This window comes from Mesoplodon mirus (assembly GCF_964341445.2).
Source record: "Mesoplodon mirus genome assembly, chromosome: 18".
NCBI lineage: Eukaryota > Metazoa > Chordata > Mammalia > Artiodactyla > Ziphiidae > Mesoplodon > Mesoplodon mirus.
In genome coordinates, this window is record NC_138994.1 from 58,549,176 (window position 1) to 58,568,080 (window position 18,905).

At 44.4% G+C, this 18,905-nt stretch overlaps 1 protein-coding gene across 4 annotated transcripts in view; it reads left to right on the top strand.

Annotated features, from left to right (window-relative positions):
- The window catches only part of AP2B1 (adaptor related protein complex 2 subunit beta 1), a 122,746-nt gene extending 105,627 nt beyond the window's left edge, over nt 1–17,119 (top strand). For all 4 annotated transcript variants that reach the window (XM_082603537.1, XM_082603538.1, XM_082603540.1 and 1 more), the window contains 4 exons: nt 495–579; nt 1,519–1,605; nt 9,337–9,491; nt 14,467–17,119. In XM_082603537.1, coding sequence (XP_082459663.1) covers nt 495–579; nt 1,519–1,605; nt 9,337–9,491; nt 14,467–14,541 — 402 coding nt within the window. In that variant the 3' untranslated portion in view covers nt 14,542–17,119. The remainder of the gene's footprint in view (nt 1–494; nt 580–1,518; nt 1,606–9,336; nt 9,492–14,466) is intronic.
- Nucleotides 17,120–18,905: the final 1,786 nt, after the last annotated feature.

Sequence of the window (18,905 nt, forward strand, 5' to 3'; positions counted from 1 at the left end):
TCCACGGTGCTCTTGACAGTGGAGTGAATAAGGACATGCTTTGCAGTGTATGGGCTGGTATGTCTTGATTTGGGGTTTCCTGCCCTGTCTAAAAGAGGAAGGAGGGACTTCCCTGGCCGTACAGTGGTTAAGGCTCTGTGCTTCCAATGCAAGGGGCGCGGGTTTGATCCCTGGTCGGAGAACTAAGATCCCACATGCCGTGCAGTGAGGCTAAATAAATAAAAATAACAGATTTTGGGGACTTCCCTGGTGGTCCAGTGGCTAAGGCTCCGTGCTCCCAGTGCAGGGGGCCCAGCTTTGATCCCTGGTCAGGGAACTAGATCCCATGTGCCGCAACTAACTAAGACCCAGCGCAACCAAATAAATAAATAAATATTTAAAAATAAATAAACAGGAAGGAAATTGGGTGATTTATTTCTAGACACATAACTGTTCTTTCCCTCCTATCTGGCTTCCTACGATGTCCTAATTTCCCCTTGCTACTTTCCTGGCAGGTGGCTGTGAAAAACAATATTGATGTCTTCTACTTCAGCTGCCTCATCCCACTCAACGTGCTTTTTGTAGAAGATGGCAAAATGGGTAAGTATGTCCTCCTGTCCTTCCAAATATACCTTTGCTCTTTCTCTGAATGTGTCAGACAGAGCATAGCCCCGGAAGGACAAGATATTTTGAGGTTTAAAAAAATGGAGGAAGGCTATTCTAAAGCTCTAATAATTGCTAATTATATATTCTCCTGAGTCACACAGTTGATCTTGCTTTGCTGTTGGTCTCCAAGTCACAATGCCTATTATCCGAATAAGCCAGTCACCACAGCATACAGAGTAAGTGGCTTGGTGACAAGTAGATGTGGATTTGAATCTCAGCTTGGCTGTTTACTAGCTATGTGACTGTAGCAAGGTGCTTAATTTTTTTGAGTTTCCGTTTCCAAGTTTACAAAGCAGAAATAGTTTTTATAATGACTTGAGATAATACACGGAAATTCAGCGCTTAGCCCTGTCCTGAATTCTTACTGTCTCAAGATAAGAATTCAATCATCTATGGTAAATGTATTGGTATTCCCCATGTGGTTGTCGATATTTCTCTCTTCCCTTACTTAGGAAACCACCGTCTAATAAAACTAGCTTGTACTGATACATATGAAGTTGTATTGGCACTTAACATTGGTTTCATTCTTACAGTAGCTCTTTGGGTAGGGTAGGCCGGTGTAATAATATATGATGAAATTAAGGATCAGAAAGATCACAAGACTTACCAAAGTCACCCAAATAGGAAAACAGTGGAGGCAAAACTGAACCCTAGATGGAGACTCTTTTCCAGTGTATCTTAGTGCTACTCACGAGGGATTAATTGACCTGGAGTGTAGCACCTCTGTATAGCTACGAGTTGACTCCAGTCCCAGGCTACAGCTGGCTGTATTGCTAGAGCCAGCACTCCAAAGGAGAAATGGTACAAGGGCTTAGATTTCAGAATATTGACAGATGGTGCACATCCTTCCTTTCCTTCTGCTTCCCCATACAGAGCGCCAGGTCTTCCTTGCAACATGGAAGGATATTCCCAATGAAAATGAACTTCAGTTTCAGATTAAGGAATGTCATTTAAATGCTGGTGAGTGATGACTCTAAATTTCATTTTCATTTTAGTGTATTAAATTAGATATTTGAAAATTTTGTCTTTTCTTTACCTATCTTTTCACATCTACCTTATTTCTAGCGAGTATATGGTATTACTTTGCAAACTTCTCTTTAAAAACTTGGGATGTTTTGCTGTAGGTACTAGATTACTTACAAACTAACAGATTTAAGAAGAGAACTAGAATGGATCCACCCACCCAATTCTCTAGTAGTTGAACATGTATGAGTTGAACGTTCTAAGCATTAGGTAATTGAAGTGGCACTTGAAGATATGCACTCTCCTAAAAATGAAAAGGACTGTTGGTCATTCTACATCAGCCTTCAGTAGTGACTTTCTGAGATCCTTATTTGGAATCCTGTGTTTACTATTAAATAAGACTACATCATAGTTGATTAAAGCCTAGTTGGTAGCCTTTTTCTTTCTTGCCTTGTGTCAGCTTTCATATGGTTATACTGACCTCTTGAATCACCATGAAAAAGCTCCAGCCCCCTTAGTAGTTAGTTTTATTACTGTACTAGAACATCCAACGGGGAGCCCAGGAGGAGAAACAATAGCAGCTGACAGTGCCTAGGGCTTTGTTTCCCTGAAGCATCCTCAGGAGTGGAAGGAGCCTTCAGCTGTTCAGGGTCTTGCCTTTGTTCCAGTCTCTCTTTGAGGTTAGCATAAGGCCTTATGAGATGAAAGGCGTTTGAATGAAAGTGAGCCTTGGTGCTGTTGGATGCCGCCTCTTTCCCTCTTTTCGTCATTTCCTCCTCCTGGCTGCCGCCCTCCCACTGTAGCTGGAGCATTGAGTGGGGGAAAGAGGCAGTATAGCAGTACAGAAAGAAAAAAAACAACAACTCACTGTCTTCTCAGTTCAACTTGTTCTTTAAAAAGTTTTTTTGCGGGGAGTGGGAGTGCTGTATGATGCATTCATCCTCTGTGTTCAGACAAGTCTTTTGTTACAGGGCTTCTCCTGAGCCCTTGGAGAGGTGTTTGAGGAGACAGTTTTCTGTAATGTCCACTGTCGCTACTAGTTTGTCGATGCTCTTCAGGAATACCACATATCTGCCTTCTTTTGAACATATTCTTGGTCTAGGTTTCTCAGCCTGACTGGTTATGTAGTTACTAAACAAAACCACATTTTTGCTGAGTTTTTACAAAAAAGTCATACTTAAATTGAGCTGCTTTTTATGCCGTATTCTAGGTAGGTGACGGTGTTATCTCTCTGCTAGGCTCACTGGTTAGTTACCACAAGCCTCATTTGATGAGTTGGGAGGTTGGGCAGCCTTCCATCGTGTAAGCTGTTTTTCAGGAAGCTTCAGGTGCAGAATCTGCAGTGGTGCATGGCGAGAGTTACAGTCACCCTTGTGTAGTCAGTCCCAGGACATTTCATTTACTATGCTCCTGAGAACACTTGCCCCTCAGAAAAGGGTTCTGTGGTCAGAAAGGTTGGAAAATACAGTGTATGATGCGCCTCTCTTGGGTGTTGCCGTTGCACATGAGCACACTAGAAGCTAAGGCTTCCTGCATCGAGGAAGCCAGTTTAACTCAACATTAACTAAATTTTTTCACTGTGGAATTTAAAGTCACAAAATGCTTATTATTAACATCTTATGGAACACCAGTGTTCCTCGAACATGCACGATCTGGGAAACTCTGGCCTATAGAGAGCAGAGAAAGGCCAGAGTAATTGGAAAGCAGATTTGGTTTCAGAGGTCTGGTGTGAAAGGGACATGCTTTTTCAAAAAAGAAAATGGAAGTTTGGATGATTGAGGGCTTTACTGTGGCCTGTCAGAGCCATAGAAAAGATCCCCCTGCTTCCAGATCGGGGTTCTGAATCCTTATTGAACCTTGGTGTACACTTGTGATCTTGCCCAAAGAAGGGGTGTCTGGTCTTGCTCCCAAAGGGTCTTTGTCTTCTGATGTAAACTGGAACAGTTTCCCAAAGCAAATTCAGTTTTGATCTGTTCTCCCGTGGCCTCGTGCCAGTTCCTCCCTGCCTCGGGTGCTCCCAATCCCAGCGAATCAGTTTTCCAGTGACACACAGTGCAGCGCATGGAGCAGAGGGAAAAACAGCCACTCCGTTTTCTCCAGGAGCCCGAGGCCATCATTTCCCACACTGAGTCATCGCTAATCGCTTACAAGACCACTTCCTGCAACTAATCCTTCCTAGCTTTTCCTCTGCCTCCACCCCAAGGTCTGGTGTTCCCTGGCCTTCACATTTCCCTCCAGTCTGAGGGCTCTGTTAACATGGACATTTTCAGGTTCAGTGCCTTCTGATTCAACACCCTGGGTCTAGCTGAGAGCTAAAAATACCATCCTTCCCAGCTGATCTGTCCTAATCACAATAGCACCAGCCCTTTAAATAGCTTTTTTGTGCCAGAGTAGACATTCGACAGATGGAGCTAACACTCTGAGGGCAACAGGAAGTCGCAGGCTTAAAGGGCTGACCACCTAGCGTTGAGCTTTTACTTTTGCTCTTCCACGTCTTCTAGAGATGAAAGAAGAAAGGAAACCCTCTTCGTAAGCCTGAATCATTTATCAGTTCTTAATAGAAACGTGTATGTGACGGGGTGCTTGGGGGCCACTAGTTGTGTAAATACTAGAAAACAGTAGATCAGAAACGCACCAATGTATGGGGCTCCCTGCTTCCTAGCACTGCTCATCTCTACTGGCGTCAAGCGATCTGTATGAATCTGTTTTACAGCTTATATTATAGCTGCATTTGGGCTTAGCACATGTCTGGGACCACTATCTTAAGTATACAAGAAGTAGTTGCATCTCCAGCCGTATCCAGAAAGGAATCCTTCTGGCAAGCAGTCTACAAACGTGTTTTTTAAGTTAAGTGTTTAGTATACTGTGAAGAGCTCAGAGACATGTTGTATCTATATTCGCTAGTTGGGCTCTCTAGTAAGGGACAAATATTTCTTCTGCCACAGGGACTAGGTGAGGATGAGTTCTGTTTCTTTGTTTTGTCATGGTTCTCCCCATCCCTCGGAACATTTCATAAATGCAAGTGCTTTGCCAGCCAGCACTTAAATATAGTTTGGTTGTTCAAATGGTAAAAAGTGTTCTTTTCAGCAGGCATAATGGTTTTGAACTTGCTGATGAGTATGTACCACAGCTGGGACCCATGTACAGATTCCCCCTTCCCACTCACTGAGTACCTTCTTCACTCTTATGGCTGCTGGAAGAGGTGTGACCTTAGCTAAGGTAGGAAAATGAAGGAGGGAAGACCACATTCACACCTTCTAAGACTTCAGGCCTCAGGCCCAAAGCCAGATTTGAGGTAGGAGACAAAGGAACCAAAAGAAATCACACCTTGGTGCAGTTGTAACCATATTTGACCATCTTTTAAAACTCTGTCCTTTAGGGCAAATCTCAGTGTCTTAACATTGCATTGTCATTCTCAAAGTCTCACAGCTGTACGGTTCCATCTTTTTTCCCAGGAGTTCAGATACATTTAAAACAACAACAACAACTTCAAACAACTGGCATCTTGCAAAGAAGTCCATCCCAGTCTGACAAGGAAGCCGCCCTAACAGTGGCTCGCACTGCCGTTCTCAATAGGTTCATGTAGCAGAGTCTGATTATCCTGCCGTCTACGTACCCTTTAGCTCAAACCTAATAGCGAAGGTTTATGAAAATGGACTCACACATACTTACGTTGTAGAACGCTCCTCCCTCCATTCCGTCTTCTGATAGAAATCACGGTAACGGCCGTTTGGTAGGAGCACAGCCAGGTTCCCAACCGGAATGCTTCCGGACACAGTAAAGTGACACCCATTCAGCTTGCTTATTCTACCTGGCTGTTTGCCACATTTTCTCATTCTGGAAGGGGTGAGTGTGTATGTGTGTTGGTGTGCTTCCATTTCTTAGCCTATCATCTCTTACTTAGGTGGTAAAATCACGAGACATCTGTAGGCATCTGGGCCTTGCTATGTATATTGTCTAGAACATGTGCCTATGCAACAAGGTAGATCTTCAACAAAAGCTCCCGCTAGGCACATGGTCTTCAGTAGTTGTGGCGTGCAGGCTCAGTAGCTGTGGCGTGCAGGCTCAGTAGTTGTGGTGCACGGACTTAGTTGCTCCACGGCACGTGGGATCTTCCCGGACTAGGGCTCGAACCTGTGTCCCCTGCATTGGCAGGCGGATTCTTAACCACTGCGCCACCAGGGAAGCCACCCCTCCTCCTTTGTATTTAAGACAGTCCTGTCAAAAGGCATTAGCCAAACTCCAGCTGGTGATGTTACCTGGCAACCCAGTCTAAGCTGCAAGAGCCCTTCATTGTGGGAACCAAGGTGACAGCCAGAACTGCCTGAACCCCCAGAAGGTGATTAAAAAGCATATTGAGGCCCTCTCCTTCAGCAGTCTTGCATATAACAACCTTGAGATATACTTTTTAGCTCCTCAAAGAGAACCAATTCTTGAGTTTTAACTGCTCTGCTTGGTGTTAGTGAAAACCTTGGAAATAAAAGGAGGGAAATTAAGTCATAACTAAGTGTGGTGCAGTTGTTTAATGAATGGGCTTTAGTGCCTCCTCGCTTGAGCTCTCACTGGTTTGAATGTGGAAGAAAGACATCAGGGCAAGAACTGCCTCCAAGGGGGATTGGGATTGACATATACACACTACTATATATAAAATAGATAACTAATAGGGACCTGTCAATACGATATAGCAAAGGGAACTCTACTCAGTACTCTGTAGTGACCTATATGGGAAAAGAATCTGAAAAAGAGTGGATAGATGTATATGTATAACTGATTCACTTTGCTGTACAGCAGAAACTAACACAACATTGTGAATCAACTATACTCCAAAAAAAAAAAAAACCTACCTCTAAAATTAGACCACTTGTAAATAGGCGGTTTTTAGACTCACAAACAGAAAACAAGATTACTGTTACCAAAGGGGAAAGGGGGGGGAGGGATAAATTAGGAGTATTGGATTAACAGATACACACTACTGTATATAAAACAGATAAACAAAAAGGCTTTATCGTATACCCCAGGAAACCATATTCAGTATCTGGTAATAACCTATAATGGAAAAGAACCTGAAAAAGTGTGTGTGTGTGTGTATGTATATACATATATATGTATATATATCCAAATCACTTTGCTGTACACCTGAAGCTAACACAATATTGTAAATCAACTATACTTCCAATAAATAAATATATAAAGGGGTTTTTTCTTAGCAGAGAAAGATTTTTTTTTTTTTACTGAAGTATAGTTGATTTACAGTGTTGTGTTAATTTCTACTGTACTGCAAAGTGATTCAGTTATACACATATATACATTCTTTTTATATTCTTTTCCATTATGGTTTATCACAGGATATTGAATATAGTTCCCTGTGTTATACAGAAGGACCTTGCTGTTTATCCATTCTGTATATACTAGTTTGCATCTGCTAATCCAAACTTCCCACTCCATTCCTCCCCCACCCCACCCTCTTGGCAACCACAGGTCTGTTCTCTGTGTCTGTGAGTCTGTTTCTGTTTCATAGGTTTGTTCATTTGTGGCATATTTTAGATTGCACATATAAGTGATATCATATGGTATTTGTCTTTCTGACTTCACTTAGTATGATAATCTCTAGTTCCATTCACGTTGCTGCAAATGGCATTATTTCATTGGTTTTTATGGCTGAGTAGTATTCCATTGTGTATATATGTGCCACATCTTCTTTGTCCCTTCATCTGTCGATGGACATTTAGGTTGTTTCCATGTCTCGGCTGCTGTGAATGTGGGGGTGCGTGTGTCTTTTTGGATTATAGTTTTTTCTGGATATACGCCCGGGAGTGGGATTGCTGGATCATATGGTAGTTCTGTTTTTAGTTTTTTGAGGAATCTACGTGCTGTTTTTCGTAGTGGCTGCACCAACTTACATTCCCACGAACAGTGTAGGAGGGTTCCCTTTTCTCCACACCCTCTCCAGCATTTATTGCTTGTTTGTTTGTTTTTTTAATAAATTTGTTTACTTATTTATTTTTTGGCTGCATTTGATTTTCACTGCTGCGCGGGCTTTTTCTACTTGCAGCGAGTAGGGGCTACTCTTAGTTGAGGTGCGCGGGCTTCTCATTGCGGTGGCTTCTCATTGTGGAGCACGGGATCTAGGCATGCAGGCTTCAGTAGTTGCAGCACGTGGGCTCAGTAGTTGTGACTTGCGGGCTCTAGAGCCCAGGCTCAGCAGTTGTGGCGCACGGGCTTAGTTGCTCCACGGCATGTGGGATCTTCCCAGACCAGGGCTCCGAACCCATGTCCCCTGCATTGGCAGGCGGATTCTTAACCACTGCGCCACCAGGGAAGTCCCAGCATTTATTGTTTGTAGACTTCTTAATGATGGCCATTCTGACTGGTGTGAGGGTGGTACCTGATTGTAGTTTTGATTTGCATTTCTCTAATGATTAGAAATGTTGAGCATCTTTTCATTTGCCTATTGGTAATCGGTATTTCTTCTTGGGAGAAATGTCTTAAATAGATGTTTTTTAATGCCTATGGCATTATGTACATATCGGCGTCTCCAGCACCTGAGTCAGAGGCTTATTCACAGGTATCGATGGCAGGTATCCATTGTGTCCCAGATACTGTGGGAAATACAGTGATGAAAAACTCTAGGATCCCTATGCTCAGAGAGCTTACTGTCTTGGAGAACAGAAAGACTGTCCATCACAACAGCCTCTTCCTAGAGAGCACAATAGAACATGACAGGTTTTTATGTGGAGAGAATTTAGTCCCTGAGTAATTTGAATTCTCATCAGAAATGAACATACTAAGCTGTCAACAAAGAAGTAGTGTTTCTCATCCGTGTTTTTAAAGTTTCTCTTTCTGTGATGCTGCAGCATCTCATGTTAGCAGTCAGAGAACAAGGAGAGAGAAATTACCTTTAATTCGAGAATATCATGTCTCTCTGATGCTGTAGCCACAAGGAAGACCCCAAACACCAACCTGTTCTTAACCCTGTGTTGGTGACTATGAAGTCCTCCACTCTGACCAGCAACGGCAGCCGGGCTTACGGGGCCTTGGAGCGATCATCTTTGCATAACTTCAGTCTTCCTCGGAGTCTTTTGTTGAGACAGTTAGTTTCATTATTAATTTGGGGCATGGTATCCCCCCAAATTAATAATTTAATTTAAGACCTAAGAAATCATTTGCCTGCTTTTAAAAAAACTCTTAAACATCCAGATCAATAAATTTGACTTGCAGGATTTCTGCAACTGGGTGCTTTTCTGATCCTGGCACTTGAGGCCAGAATGGCTCACAGTGAAGTAGCAGCAACTTGCGAGGCAGTGTTGTGCATCTGAGTGTCAGTTTTGTATCCCCGTGAATCTGGGCCTAGCGTTGGAGAGACGAGTCTGACGTGGCGGTCGCTGTGGCGCACCCACGTACCTGCTTCTGTCTTGGTCCTCATCGGTGCATTGTACGTGTCTAGCACCTAGTTTAAGATTACCAGCTCCTTAGACCCGCCATAATCTCCACAGGTAATTCTTACACTAATGCTTATTTGCACCTTATTCTGCTTTCTGTCCTGGGATGTGATGGACAGGCTCTTCAGGAGCTTCTTCCTTCCCCTTTGCTCCTGTGGGAGAAGGGCTTTCTGAAGTGTGCATGTATGCATGTAACAGTGCTTCTCAGGAGACCTGAGCACACATAGCTCATAGCACATTTGTTTGATATTTTAACTGAAGATGTTGGATTTTGAATCTGTGTTTCTAGACACTGTTTCCAGCAAGTTGCAAAACAACAATGTTTATACTATTGCCAAGAGGAATGTGGAAGGGCAGGACATGCTGTACCAATCCCTGAAGCTCACTAATGGCATTTGGATTTTGGCTGAGCTACGTATCCAGCCAGGAAACCCCAATTACACGGTAAGGCCTTTCTCAGAATGGGTGAGATGGGTTAAAGGAGGGGGGTAAGAGCCCTTTCATTTTTTTCTCAGCATTCAGGAAAGACGTGGTAGAGGTGCTTCAGACGCCGGGTATCCAAAACAAGCAGTCAGTAAAGAAGTCCCCAGTGGCCTCCTTAAAAGACCTTCTGTCTGTAGTGTCTGCCCCATCCAGCAGGCACAGTGCCTCCCAGCACGAGTGTCTCAGACTCCTCCTGGTATATACAGAGTTGCTCACAAAACTTGGCAACTTCATCATTATTGGCTAATACTTACCTCGCATATCTGTGCATGTGGTACTGTAACAAGCTGCTAAGAGGATTGTTTTCGTAGCTCATTCCTGCTTTTCTTAGGATCCCAGAATCCCAGACATATGAGCCTTTTTTAGCAGTGTTGTGTGTCCTAAATGGTTGTTGAAAAGTTAAAGCAAAATGGGACATACCTTTCACAGCCTGTAAGGGGACTTTAGTTTAGAAAACTTCATTCATTACCACACTGGACTAAAATTGGAATCCTGGCAGTATTTTTAGGGGAGGAGCCGGTTGCTGTGTTAAACGACAAAGCTTTAATACCCTAGGCACCCGGTGTTTGTTTGCTGTTGTGAAATACAGTCTCCCAATAAGATGCTGCTTGTCATCTGCATTTTGTCAAGTACAAGAAGAACCCTTGCGATGGGGGAAATAACTTATTCTTCTGTTATGTTTAAGGCTTTTGAATTGAATAACTCTGAGGAAGCTTCATATTCAGTAGATGAAGGGAGCTTTTTAGCCATGTAGCTGAGAAAAGTCTGTGACTCCTTTCCTTAATTTTAAGGCAAGCCTGTTTTCATTAGCATACATCAAGGAAATAATACCACCCAGAACTGAAAATTCTTGGTGTTTCCCCACTAGTTCCCTCCCTTGAAGTAAACTGGACTAGCATGTGTGTGTGTGAGCTACTGAGTTCCACCGAGCTAGACTTTTGTCCAAGCATTTGTGAGCTGAGAGACTTCAGGCTTCCCTCATAAAGTGTACGCTCCTCCCACCCACCTCCTCCACCACCAGTGCCTTGTCTTTTTTTGTAAGAAACTACCCTGTTATTTTCCTTGAGCTCCCTAAGAAAGGAAAACTCCTCTGTGTTCTTCCTGGAGGGGCAGGTTTTCACTGTAAAATCAAGGTCTTGTAAAATAACTCCATTTGCTTCCCTAGAAATTTCTTCAAAGTATGTATATTTGTGTGCGTTTTATTTTTTATCATCCATTATTTTATTGTATATAGTATTCCATCTCAGCTAGGTTAAAGAAGCATGATTACCCCCAGATTGCAGGTAAGGAAACCAAGGTTAAGAATGATGAATGACTTGTTCGAGATCACATAAGTTGTTGGTAGCTGAGTTGTGTGTAGAACTCAGGTATCTCAACACTTCCTACCATATTCTTTCTATTCATTATAAGGATAGTGAGAATTTTGAGAAGGACCTCTTAGTAACAGCATAGTTTGTTTAAAATTTTTAAAAACTTTTTATTTTGAACTAATTTAAGACTCACAGAAAGTTTTAAAAATGGTAGAGTTCCCATGTATCTTTCACCCAGTTTTCCTCATTGAGGACATGTTACAACCATAGTACATTTTCAAGCAGGAAATTGATATTGGTACAATACTATTAACTAAACTACAGACCTTATTCAGATTTCACCAGTTTCTACATCATTACTCTTATTTTATTTGGTTAAGGAGTGTACAGTACTATGAAATCTTATCACATATAGATTTGTATAATCACCACCACGGTCAGGATACAGAACTGTTCCATCACCACAAAAAAACTCCTTCTTGCTATCTCTTTATAATTAGACATTCACCCCAGCCCTAACCCATGGCAACCACTGGTATGTTTGTTCTCCATTACTGTAATTTTCTCATTTCAAGAGTGTCATATAGGGCTTTCCTGGTGGCGCAGTGGTTGAGAGTCCGCCTGCCGATGCAGGGGACACGGGTTCGTGCCCCGGTCCGGGAGGATCCCACATGCCGCGGAGCGGCTGGGCCCGTGAGCCAAGGCCGCTGAGCCTGCGCGTCCGGAGCCTATGCTCCGCAACGGGAGAGGCCACAACAGTGAGAGGTCCACGTACTGCAAAAAAAAAAAAAAAAGAGTGCTATATAAATTCAATTCCTACAGCCTGTATCCTTTTGAGATTTTTTTTCACTTAACATAATACCCTTGACATCTATCTAAGTCGTTGCGTGTGTTAATAATTTGGTTTTTTTATGACCAGGTAGTGGTGCACTACATGATAAATCACCTCCCCCAGCCCCTTACTGTATTTCATTAAGAAAGTATGTTTATCCCATGAGGAGGAGGCCTCATATCTCTCTGTCTCACCTGGGAAGATAACTTGTCCCAGGTGAAGAAGTCTGTGTTCCAGGCTATAAACCAGAAGTGGATGTGTAAGTCCTTGGCTTACCTAGGCAGGGGGGCTGCGTCTAGGTGGATGGCATTCCTGACTGGTTGGTGTTAAAGATGTGTCACATAAGCAGGCTAGCGGTTCAAAAGTTAGAACCCTGGTAAGGCTTCTTTTCCCTGAGGAGCCATGTAAAATGAGACCCAGAGTCCTAAGTCAGATTTTTTAACCTCTTTGTTCTTTATGTATGTTTCCCTTTTGCTTTCTTTAGGAATTAGCAACAACAACAAAAAAAAAAATCTTTTTTTTTTTTTTTTAATTTGGCTTGTTTTAGCTGTACTAGTTGGAAAGCAAGGAATGGGTTTAAGTCTAAACTTAACCATTTGTTAAAGGCTGGGATGTCTGGGGGAGGGAGGTGATAGAACAGTCCAGAAAGAGAGGTTCTTCCTTCTCTTCCTTGGCCTCCCTCCTCCTTCCCCCTCCAAAGAGCAGCTGAAACTCTCAGGGTCCAGGCGTGGTCAGTCCATGACCCCTGCCAGTGCCAACCTTGGCAGATAGGGCTTTTATTGGGGAAGGCAACATTTCCTTATCACTCATGAACGAAAAAGTGGATCTCCAACTGGTTGGAAGTTCCAATATTGCTATAAAGATGTGAAAAAATACAGGACAGTATTCTGAAGGGGAGGAACTACCCTCTCTTTAGTCTGGGAGTTAACTCCCTTAGGCAGTTCTTACTCTTTTTAGCTTCCTCTCCTCCTCCTTTTCTGAACCCACATACTCTCCCATGAGAATTTTCTACAACACTGACAGTGAAGAAGAGGCTGTGCAGGAGGAGGTACAGATTGCCTCTATAGGGAGCTTGAAAGTCAGGCAAATGCCTATAGCTGCAACGTTGACCAAAGAAGGGAGCTGTTTTCTACTCTTTTTTTTTTTTTTTTTTTTTTTTTTTTTTACTTACTTACTTTATGGCTGTGTTGGTCTTCGTTGCTGCACGTGGGCTTTCTCTAGTTATGGCGAGCAGGGGCTACTCTTTGTTGCGATCCGTGGGCTTCTCATTGCGATGGCTTCTCTTGTGGAGCATGGGCTCTAGGCACGTGGGCTTCAGTAGTTGTGGTGTGAAGGCTCAGTAGTTGTGGCTCACGGACTCTAGAGCACAGGCTCAGTAGTTGTGGCTCACGGGCTTAGTTGCTCCGCGGCATGTGGGATCTTCCCAGACCAAGGATTGAACCCGTGTCCCCTGCATTGGCAGGCAGATTCTTAACCACTGCACCACCAGGGAAGTTCTCTATTCGTATTTATATTCTTAAATTAGTTGTTCATTTGTTTTGTTCTACATTTATCAGAATTGTCTTCCTGATTCATGTCAAGCAGCAATTTTGGAAATGCCTTAGAGACTGAATATTAAAGCTGCAAATAGAGCCTCTTTTGATGTTCTTTTGTTTGGCTTGGTTTTGTTTCGTTTTGCATTTTTAAAATATCACTAAGTTTTGAGGATGTGAGTTTTCTCAAGAAGTTCAGGGTTGACCAATCATCTTCTTGACATTTTTGCCAAAAATATTCTCACCTTTTGTAGTTTATTAAATCATCCAGAGTCTCTAATAAGAGAATAAAGAGGTAGTCTAAAATCTCATGGTGATACATCGTTAAAGACAACTTTTGTTAATCTACCTTAATAGACAAGAGCAATGAGCAAGTAATACAAAAAGCAAGTATTAAATTTTCTGGTTCTAAATGCAGTTTGCATGGTTTTGCTGTTATGTTATTGTTAATAGTGTTTTGCCTAATCTAGTACAATTCAGGAGTCGAAATATGGGTTTAAATTTTGCACTTGTTGACCCACAAAGTGAAAAACCTCAGTGTTCAACATTGAAATCGTTTTAATATTTTAATTTTAATGTGGTAATTGTTAGACTAGAAGCAGAGGTGGTGGTAGAGAAGTAGAGTAGTATCAGAAGCACCTGACAGGCCTGAATAAGAGGCAGAAAATGAAAGATTATGCTGTTGGCGTAAATGGCTGTGCAGTTACACTCAGTAGATGTCTTTTTGTGTTGGTTCTTGTTTTGCCTCCTTAACACAGTGTATGCTCTCCTCAGTGTAATACAGGAGAGGCTAGTGCCCTTGGAGCTAGTATCTAGCTTACGCTTTTATTTTACTTGAATATACATCCTCCTGAATTGGGACCGAGATAACCATCCTTGTCAGACAGAAACTGGAGCAGGCCGCTGAAATGACGACCACATTACGGGTTTTAACCCTTCCTTTTTCATTTGGTAGTAGTCCGTATGACTCTTAGCAAAGCAGTAGAGCATCTTTTCCCCTACATTTTTTCATATGGATTATTTCCTAACCTCGTAGACCCACATAGAATGTGGGTGGAAACACAGCACAGCTTGACATTGATTAAACTGAAATTCTAAAACCCATATAACCTATTAACAGGATCTCTTTGTTTAGCTACTCAGTGGTAGAAGCTCTTCTCCCCTTTTATCAGGAAGAGGTGTCCTTGCACTGAGGACTTGGATACCTTTCGAGTTCATGCCAGCCTCTGTGCTAATCTTCCTTCTCCTTTTCCTCCGAACAGCTGTCGCTGAAGTGTAGAGCTCCTGAAGTCTCCCAGTACATCTATCAGGTCTACGACAGCATTTTGAAAAACTAATAGACTGGTCCGGTGCCCTCTGGCCACCCTGTGATCGGTGCAAGCCAAGAACTCTTAACTGGAAGAAAATTGTATTGCCGTGTAGAATCTGAACCCAAACACACTGAGGCCACCCACCAAGGTAGTGACTAGTCTAACCTGTGCTAACATTAGGGCACAACCTGTTGGATAGTTTTAGCTTCCTGTGACCGTTTGTAACCACTGCTTCAATCACTTCCCACCTCGTGCCACCTGCTGCTATCTGTCCTTACTTGTGGGCTTCTCCATCCTGTGCCAGTGGCTGGCATTTTTGAGTGTAGTTTGATATTTTGTAATCAAGAGCTCGTTTCAAAAGCAGAAAAAGACAAAAAAAAATTAAAGCAAGGAAAAGTGTCACTGAAACGTAAACTGCACTTTATTGTTTTATATTTTTGTACATACGAGAAATTGAGGGAATAGCGTGTAACTGATAAAAAATGTTAAAACAACCGCACAGTCCTGGAGGAAGAGACGCAGTTTCTTGCCCACCCCATTAGGGGTTTTTTGTCTGTGGCAGCCTTGTCCCTGATCACTTTTTTTCTCTCCAAACTCCTTTTCCTTGTGATTCCCCCTGCCCTGTATTATCATCTCCTCTGATGCTCCGCAGTTAGGAATGGTGGTCTTTCTTGAATGGTGCTGCAGGGTGCAGGAAATAGGGCCTGTCAGCATTGAGGCTGAGAAAAATGAGAACTTACTACATTCCTTTCCACTGATCTAATCTATTAATAACACTGATTAAGGAATTTGAGTAGAGATGGGAAACAGGAACCAAAATGCCCTTCCCCCATCTCCTGCTCTGGATTTATTTTAACTCTCAGGTCCAATTCAGATCTAAAATCTTAGTTTTAGAGTTGAAACAGACTTTAAGTAATAACTTACCCAACCCAAAAACTTTCTTGTTTTTCTAAAAAGGAAAAAGATAAAAGACAAACAGGGTGTTGTTGCCTAAGGCCTGTTAACTGATCAGTAGCAGAGGTGGGGGAGTGGGTCTCCTAAGTCCTCATCAGTGTTGTCTTCACTGCAGGACCGGCTCCATAATTTTCTTCCTTCAATGCCTTTCTTTTACCTTTTCTGTGCCTGCTTCTTTATGGCTCTTCTCATACTTCATACAGATTTTGGCACTCCGTTCATTGGCATCTGGTAGCAGCAGAGTATCTTTCCAGGGACTTGAAGGTAAATCCTGATGCCAGAATGAAGGAGTAGCTAATAGTCTCCTGGAGCCGCAGTTCTTGAGGCCAGCAGGATGGGTGCAGGGATGAAGTGAGCTTCGGGATGCCACAGATTCACTTGATCCTTCAGTTCTCTGATCTGCTCTTTACTTGTGTTGCTTAGGCTCCAAGGCAATTGAGATCACCTCAGAGGGCCAAGCGGTTCTTTTCATCTCTCAAAAGATTGGGAGATGTGAGGACCCTCTGCCCCCTGGACACATTGGGTGTGGTCTGTCAAAGAATGCTTCATGCCTGGAACACCAGTCTGTATAGCAGTGTTCACACTGTTTCATCTGTGGGCACCTGTGCCGACCATCACCCAGGATTCAGGGTCCGTGACCAAGACTGCTTCTCAGATGCCCCTGCTCAAATCAGAGGCGCTTGGGTCCAAAGGCCTCATGTAGGACCCAGACCTAAGAGTGAGTCCAAGAGGAGGAGGAATCATAGAAAACAAGAGCAGAAACTACCCCCCAACCCTGTCGCAAGTGAAATGACTCTGATTCATATCAGTTGCAAAGTTTGGGGGTGCAGGTCCCCCAAAGCAGCTTCTTAAACCTTGAGAATCTCCAAGAGAAGAATTTCTGGGGTGAGGGTCAGGAGCCATGTCCTGCACTCACCACCCCTCCGGCACGTGGAGAACAGGAAGTAGCACAGGATTGCGTGTGGGAGGTGGGTCAGTTGGTGACAGGTGGGGTAGAAAAGCAGGTGGGTCAAGTCCCCTTTTTGGGAAATCACTCGTGGAGTCAGTTGGATACAAGCAGTGAAGAAGGTCCACACTACAGATGCAGTGTTCTCATCTCAAAGCCGACTGCAGGTCCAGAAGGAAGAGCGCGTGTCAGGGTAAGCAGACAAGACGATTTTGCACCAAGATATGTTCCTCCACCCCTGAAACCAGGCTTCTCTCAGCCTCCCCGGCGGTGAGGGGAAACAGCTGCTGTTCTCAGCTGGCCTGACTGAGCCAATCTGCGCGCGAACTCTTCACTCCTTGGAGAGGCTGCCTCCCGGTTTGCCCCTGAGCAGTTAGTGGGGGATTCTGCTCCACGGAAAGGACCTCTCTCTCCCGAGGAGACACAGCCTGTTGCCTCCACCACAGCTTCCCTTTGGGCCCATCTCAAGCCTGGCCAAACGGGGGAACGGAGTGGAGCTTGCCCTGCGTTCCCCTCTCCTCTGCCTCAGTATGTCTTTGTAACGTCAGCTGGTGTCTTACACAGGGCAAGGGAAACACACACACACCCAGAACTCTTGCTGGTCAGAGATTCCCTGAGTGTCTGTCCTCGCCCGAGCCCGTTTCGTGTGTCTGTGTCGTGAACCTTGGGACTCTGGAGAGAAGGGGGGTGGGTGGTGGTGGTGGTAAACGTTGCCCTGAGAAGGCTTATCATTCTTTTGTTGTTGGGATCTGTTCTTGGGGAGGGTGGGGGTCGAGGGGAAGCTTGACTTTGTCTTCGTCAATAAACTCTCATTTGCATAAAATGAAGTTTGTGCCTATGTACTTTGTTCCCAGAAGTGACAATCGAGGACAAGACACAGCTGGCCAAGGGAGGGATGGGCATTAATAACCATTCTATTAGAACTTGCCTTTTGGCTGTCCTAACCCTCCCAGGGATTTAGCTAGATGAAATGTTAAGATTGGCCTGAGGAAGAATCATATGTCTCACAGGCTCCTCTTAACCAAGCCCCCCCACCCCCCCCACCCGTCACCATCACCACACAGGCATTTCGCCGCAGGCAGGGAGTGCTCGCAGGAGCCAATCCATCTTCCCTGGCAGGTCCCCTGCTAGGACCCAAAGCAGATGGTCCAGGGGCAGGCAGCCAGCCAGGCACAGGGCAGAAGGAGCACAGCAGAGCTTCTCCTCGGTGTCCTCTGACCCAGGACGTTTCACTAATGAATTTATAAAAGCCTCTCAGATCTGCGCTCAGGGCCTGCATGTTCCCAAGTGGATAGAATTAATGCTGCTTTCAAGCAAACTTCCCAAGGAGTTCAGATCTAATCACCTGCATTTGTGTTGCCGGGGACACGTGAGCCAGGTGTGGTCAAGCTAGAGGCCCTGCCCCTGGTTGTGATGAGTGGACAGTGTCTGAAGTCTCCCACAGCCTGGAGTGGGGGAAGGAGGCTGAGGGGTCCAATGCCCGGATGCCCTGAGCCTCTCTCACCAGTAGAGTGAGTGTAGGTAAGGTGCTTTGCACTGTGCTCAGCAGAGTAACTGCTTTTATTACATGGATGTCCAAACGCCGTGAACAAACTGCCTCTGGCAGCTAGGAACTCTTGGTTGTCTCCACGTGCTGGCTGCAGTTAGCCCGAGCTCTAATTGGAATAACACTTGGGGTGGAGTGGGGTCAGGGTGGTCTTTGTGGAGGTTCAGCGTCAGAGATACGAAGAGGGGTGGGCCTTACTGAGGTCTAATTGGGTTCACCAGCTAAGAATGTCAATTTTGGCCAAGAAAATCCTTAGGACAGAAGCTTTCAACTCTTGGGTGCACGTTGATATCACCCAAGAGCTTTCACAAAAGGCTGATGATTCTTGGCCAGTCGGGTGGGGCCTGGGGCAATCTGCATTTCAAAAAACTCCTCAGATGTTTCTAGAAGTGCTGGATTGAGAATCACTGCCAGAGGAAGACTCAAACTTGTTTGCCTCCTGCCTCTCCTGCCGTAGTGGTGCTCTTGTGGCAGTTGAAAAACGGTAAAGCACTTTCGTGCACGAGATGCCTACCCATTCGTGAATTGAGAGCGTTATCCCCATTTTTCAGGTGAGAGGAGGCAAGGCCACGTCTTCTGATTCCCTCTGCCCTTAACTACTACAGCTTCCCTTCATCTGTGCCACCAGGCCAAAAGCCCGCCTTGCTAAGTCCCTAAGGTCCCAGTGTGTTCAGTCTCCAAAAGCAGGGTATACTGGCCCCCAGACCTCCACCTGAGATTGCACCATCCTTCTCTGCACCCGCCCCCCGCCACCAGTGGCAACGAAGAAATACTGAGATCTAAGGGACATTGTTTCTGAGGCCAGAGAACAGCTGAGGACTCCCGGGTTGGAGCCTTCCTACTCCCACCTCATGCATTGATGCTTTTTCTGGTTTTGCTTGGACCCAGATTTCTTTTCCTGCCACCCCCAGCTCCAGGAGGCAAGAGCCTGTTTATTTTAATACC